The 6,246-nt window shown below is 40.4% G+C and overlaps 1 protein-coding gene across 1 annotated transcript in view; it reads left to right on the top strand.

Annotated features, from left to right (window-relative positions):
• The first annotated feature begins 6,104 nt into the window (after positions 1-6,104).
• Positions 6,105-6,246, top strand: part of TDRD3 (tudor domain containing 3) — a 115,133-nt gene continuing 114,991 nt past the window's right edge. The window contains exon 1 of the mRNA XM_012723278.1: positions 6,105-6,185. Coding sequence (XP_012578732.1) covers positions 6,145-6,185 — 41 coding nt within the window. The 5' untranslated portion in view covers positions 6,105-6,144. The remainder of the gene's footprint in view (positions 6,186-6,246) is intronic.

Raw genomic sequence — 6,246 nt, 5'->3', positions numbered from 1 at the left:
CACACTTCCTAGCAGCTTTGTAGATTTTTTTTTAATTTATTTATTATTGCATACAGAACTGGGGTACAGGCCAGAGGCTCAGGGGCAGCAAGAGGCTTCACCAGAGACATAGTGGGGAGCAGAACAGGCAGGTCAACGAAATACACTGCTGAGGTGAGCAGCGGGGCGGGTCAGGAGAGGTCTGCCTCGCCATGTGGTAACCTCTGGGGCAGGCGGGAATTGAACTCATGAGGAAGTGGCTTTAGCTTCTCAGTGCTGTGCTTTAACTCACTGCGCCACCAGGGAGGGCCCTCAGCTTTGTAGATTTTCAGGTTACAAATTTACACAGAAAGGTGTGTAGCACATGGTAAGAACTCCCATTGCTTCAGTCATAAAAAACTCATGAGCCAAGTTAATAATAATAATAAGATAATAATAAAAGCCCTTACAGGATAGGACCCATCTGCCCAACATCTCTTTTAGTGTCTGTTCACATATCCTTTTCAGTGAAACCTGACATGTGTGTGAAGGGTTTTCCCGAAAAGGAACAAGAGGTTAAATAGCTGTGAATGAAGGTCTGAGGAGGGAAACTCAGGTTAGGTTGGGTGTTGGTAGCAAGATTTGAAGATAATAAGTTATTTGTAAAATATTTAGGCCATAGTCAAATTTCATGGGTACAAATTTTGTGGATGCAAAATATATATGGTGTCTGTCTCAAATATCTTCAAAGGTTAAGTTCTATGCTTTAAGGTATTTGGCAAAACTTAGTGCTTGAGAAGCATTTACAGAAATGACTAAAATATATGTACCTTAATTATGATGTGGAAGCAAAATAGGCAAGTTCCTCTTACACATACTTATGAAATTTATACATGTAAGGTTTTTGAAAAGTAAATGTCAGTGATTTTTATTTAAGTAAAATTTATGGGAAATCTGAAATGTATCCAAAAGTTACATTAAATTGTGATGATTCATTTTATAAGTGGATCCAGTAGCATTCTTTTAAATCATAGGTTCTTTGTATAATTTAAAATATAGTACATAATAAAAAATTGATTTATATACATTTAGAAGAAATATATTGATGGTGTGTCTAGTCAGGAAAATACCCTCTTGATTTCCTGTTTCTCTCATGTGGTGGACCTTTGGCAGCGTGTGAAATATGTCCCTATTCTCTGGACTTGTTGATTGAATCTCATGGTAGTTTCTGTACCCATGCCATTCTATGGCAGGACCATCCCTGAAATTTCCTCTTGCAATCATGAGTGAAAGTTAGTATATCTGTGGGCTAAAACTGTAATATGTAAACTCAGAAAGGAACTAGGAAGTAAAAGAAAATAAAAAGATGTGTAGAGAACAGCAGAGATAAAGAGACAGAATTTTGGGAACACAACCTGTCAGTTATTGTTTCAGAACTTATTATGGCTGACTACTTTTCTACTCTCGGGTTCTATAGGATTTCTGGTGTCTTTATATAGTTGACTTTTTGTTCAGGCTAGTTACTGAAACTTAAGAGTCATAAGACAATGCTTACTGTATCCACAGTATTTTCAGTGGTCAAAATTGTATTAATAACAATTTGGAAGTGAAAAATAAAATATATCTGAGTAAGTGAAATGGATATGTAGAGTACTAGTTCAAATGCAGCATTAACAGGAGAAATAGTACTTCAACTATAACATATAAAGATAATTCATAACATCCCTATCAAACAATGTTAGCATGAGTGACTATATTTGCTGAGTCTATTATGTTTAAGTTTTTGAGGAAAGCCAAACTAATTTTCAAAGTGTTACATGATTTTACATTCCCCTTGGCAATGAAGGTTCCAAATTTTCTCATATCCTCACAAACATTTGTTACCATCCATCTTAATTTTTAAATTATAGTCATTCTAGTGTATGTTAAGTATCTCATCATGCTTTTGATTTGTATTTCTGTAATCATTTATGAGATTGAGCAGCAGCTTTTCATTTACTTATTGGTCATTTGTATGTCTTCTTTGGAAAAATGTTTGTTTAAATATTATAACAAAGATGTATTTTTATTTTTGAATTGTTTAAGAGTTCTTTATATATTCTATATGCTATTTCCTTTCATTCTGTAGATTGTCTTTTTGCTGTTCTTTGAAGCCAAAAGATTTAAATTTCAATGAAGTCCAATTTATCTAATTTTTTTTGTTCATTTCTTGTGCTTTGGATCTCACATTTATTCTAAAGTTATAAGGATTTGCTTCTATTTTTCTTCAAGTTTTGTAGTTTTAGCTCTTATATTTATACATATAATTTTGAGTATGTTGTGGATATTCAGTTTTTAAGCACCGCTGTTGTTGAAAAGATTCTTTTCTCTTTCTTAAAACTATTTTTTGTCAGTTTCCATGTTTCTAACATATCCTGATGAGTTCAGTAGTTCTTCAGGGCTCTCTGACACTAACTCATCTAAGTCAACAAGTTGTTTTATTATTTTCCTGGGGTATAAGTGAATTAAGGTCCAAGGATTTTATGTATCTCAAAGGGCCTTTTGGTAATTTAATAATCTCACCTTTTATTATGATTTCTATTCCTTTACCCATATTCTTCTATCCTTTCTCAACTGAGAAACTCCCTTCACTGAAATGATACGGGTAAAACAGTGAATAAATTCTCAATCTCTCGTCTGTTAATTTACACCAAGACTCCAAATAAATTTAAATACTACTTTTTGTCTTCTTGGACCTACATAGCCTTTTGCCATCTAGAGATTTCCCTGAACACAATTTCAGTTTTCTGTAAATCAATTACTTATTATAAGTGGGAATCCCTGTTTTCATTTAGTCAGCAGTTAACATTTTCCATGACAGTAAGTTATCTACATAGAACATAATTCCATTTTGACATTTTGATGTGAAATTAGTATAATCCATTCTTTTTCCCTTAAGCTTTTTAGAGAAAAATTAGAAAACATATATATAAAATGGAAAACCAGATCCTTCTATTGCAGTCACCCATTTTTAATATTATGCCACATAACCTCTTTTCATATTTGTATATACGTAATTTGAAAATAAGTAACAAATACTACAACTCTTGAGTCATAAATGTTTGGTATATAATTCCTAAAGTTAAGGACAAGATTATTATTGAAAAAACTGTAATTCCATTATACTACCAAATATCTAATCTCTTAAAATGTGAACATTTTGCCTTAAAATTACTTCCTCTTCTTTTTATAAGATCAGGATTGTATCTTGAATGTCTTTAATTAAAAAAAATAATAGTTATATGAGTTCATTTGATCAATCTAAGCCAGGTTTCCTGTAGAAAACACCACATTCTGGACTTATTTTCCTGTTTTCTCATATTTTATTTGTTCCACTTGTTTTACTTAGATAGCTCAGTCATTGCACTAGTGATATTTTCTATGATATTTGTAGTGAGGATATCCAGAGGATGTTTTATAACATCACCCTCCCCACCAGGTTGTGACAATCAAAAATGTCTCCTCAGATGCCAAAAGTGCCCAGGGAATGCAGTGGGATTACGCATGGACACCTTGGTAATCCCTACTAGAAAACTGGTTAAATAGTTTACATATTAGGTAAAATTAGGTAAGTATTTCTAATTTTTTTGAAGTTTTTTTTATTTATGCATACAAGAGCTGGGGTATAGGGCAGAGGTGGGTTGGGGTGTGTAGTGAGAAGATTGACCAGAACAGGCAGCTTAACTGAAATACACTGCTAAGGGTGGGGGCAAGGCCAGGCAGGAGTGGTCTGTTAAGCCATGTGGGTCAGCAACCTGGTCAGGGATGAACTTGGGCTGCAGTAGCTGCAGATTGCTTCAGAGAGCTGAGACTTCTGCCTCCAGTGAGGCCCAGGTACGTATTTCTAATGGCATTACATCAAAGAACACATAAGATTGTCCCATGGTTAGCGATTCTAGCTTCTGCCACTTGTATAATGCACTGATTTTCTTTTTTAAAGGTAAAGGTACGTTTTTTTGCCTTTTGTAATAAGGAAGACAACTTGAAACTTCGAGACCCTGTGAAAATCTTGTACTTAAGAATCCTTCAGGAAGGGGATTTTGGCATACTCTAATTTGCATTTTTCGGTTGTGACCTAATATTTTTTCTACATTGATTCTCTAGTATTCCTCTAATTGTACAGTTTTCATACTCTCTCCTTTTACTTATTTTTAGTGGCATTTTGAAGTCAAGCAAATTCTTTATCCATTTTTAAAATTCAATTAATATAATTGTTTATATGCTCCAAATTTCTCCAGTAGAAATTCTCAACCTATTCTTCAAAGCATTTCCAAAAGTAATGGAATCTTGTCTTTTGTGGTGTGTAAGCAACACACAGTGGTAAATTCTTGCTGTATTTCAATGCATATGAAAACAATTATGTAAAGACTTCCAATTTTAAGCCAGTTAAGAGTTCTGATGACTGGAACAACATATCACCTTAAAATGGTTAACAAGTTAGCACACAAAGTTACTTAAAGTGCAAAACTTAACTTGTAAGAAAAGGTTTTACTTGACAACCAATAAAAAATTACTAGCAGTTAAATTTTGAGTTGTCTTTACCTTCAGAATGGCAAATCTTTCCCCGACTCCTGAAAATGACTAGTACCTATGAACCCAAGTATTTTAGTGGCTTTTGTAAGAGGATATGCGCACAGTGTATGTAGGAAACAGGATGAAGACACCTGTGAGTCTAAAGTATTTAACATGTCTCACTACAATTAGTATCTAAGCAATACGCCTGGAAACATTTCAGTAGCATTCGTCTGGCAAAGCATCACAGTATTAGAATTATGACTTCTGGCAAGTTCAAACTTAAAATGATAAAAATTTCCTGTTGCAACTAGCCCTACACTCCCTAGTCTCAGGAGCAGCTCCGTCCTGTTCCACGGCCTCCGATTTAATTCTGTGACGATGGCGTCAGATGAAGCAGCCACGGTTAAGAGGTTCAATTCTTAGGTCTCTCCCGGGCATCGGGCCACTGGCGCCTGAGCCACTCTGACACGTCCATTCCAGGCAGCCGCAGAAGTGAGAGTGAGGAGGGTGGAGCAAACTTTTGGAGAGAGTCTCCTCCACCCGCGACCTCTTCCGCCTGCTCCTCTCCGATTGGCGAGGGCGAGTCTCGATCGTCCAATCGCGCTGGAGCGTCCTCCGCGCCGCCGCCGCGCATGCGCATGCGGCGGGAGGCCCGCGCATGCGGCGGGTGTGTGGGGGGGGCGCCCAGCGCTTCAGCGCTGCGGGGAGCTGGAGAAGGACACGGGCGAGAGGGTGGCAGGAACCAGGCCTGCGGAGCACCCGTGCCAGCGTCACCGGACGGCACAGGGGCACGGGCGAGCTCGGTGGCAGAACAAAGAGTGAAAACACACGCTGACACCACTACCTGTTTCGCCCGTCCCTTAAGTGCTGGTTTTCTCGGGCTGACATTCACTTTTATTGTGGTGCTCCATAGGGCCAGTTCGGTCCGAGGGGACATGGAAAAAATCCCATTAGTTTGCGGCCCGGCAGAATGACAAAAAGAGGCTTACAGAGCAAGTCTTAATAAGAGAGTAAACTTTTCTCCTAGGCGAAGTAGGCCGGGCGCACTTCTCCGAATGTCAGGGCGCGCCCGACAAGTGGCCTAATCAGCTGGGGCCCTGATGACAGCGCCCCGTTCCCCAGGACCCACCCATCCGTCTCCGCTCCGGCGCTACCTTGCCCTTTCTGAGGTGACTGCCAGTCGGCGCTGACACGCGGGCGGACGTCACTCTGCTCTACAAAGAGCCTCCCCACCCTCTTCCAGGGTGTGTAACTCATAAAAGTGACCCAACCCGAAACACAACCAGCAAACGACGGCGAGGCAGAGCCTCAGTGGTCCCGCCGAGTAAACTGACCTCCGACCTCCAGACCACTGGCGGTCCCTGGCGGATCACCGCCTCTGGCGCGCCGCAGCCTCCCAGCCCGACGCCGGGCCGGCCCCTGCGGCCGCTCGGAAAACGCGGAGAGCGGAACCGGCACGCGGAAGCGCGGGCCGCACTGAGCATGCCCAGTTGCAGAGCCGACCAGAGGAGTTTTTTTCTTTTCTTTTCTTTCTTTTTTTTCTTTTTCTTTTTTTTCGGTCTCAAGTAGGAGGCCTTCCCCAACCCCCAACCCGACCCCCCAAGGCCCCCCCCTCCGGCTTAAGCTGCTACCATGGCTGAGGTCCCCAGCGCAGCGTTGTCCCAGGCGGGTTGGTAAGTGGCGAGCCCCGTCGGCCGCCCGGCCGCTATCGCGGGCCGGGGCCCTGAGGAAGGT

The sequence above is a fragment of the Condylura cristata genome, unplaced genomic scaffold (genome assembly GCF_000260355.1).
Source record: "Condylura cristata isolate star-nosed mole 26May11 unplaced genomic scaffold, ConCri1.0 scaffold00010, whole genome shotgun sequence".
In the NCBI taxonomy this organism is placed as follows: Eukaryota; Metazoa; Chordata; class Mammalia; order Eulipotyphla; family Talpidae; genus Condylura; species Condylura cristata.
The sequence above is the reverse complement of the archived record's forward strand: the minus strand, read 5'-3'. Positions and strand labels throughout refer to the sequence as shown.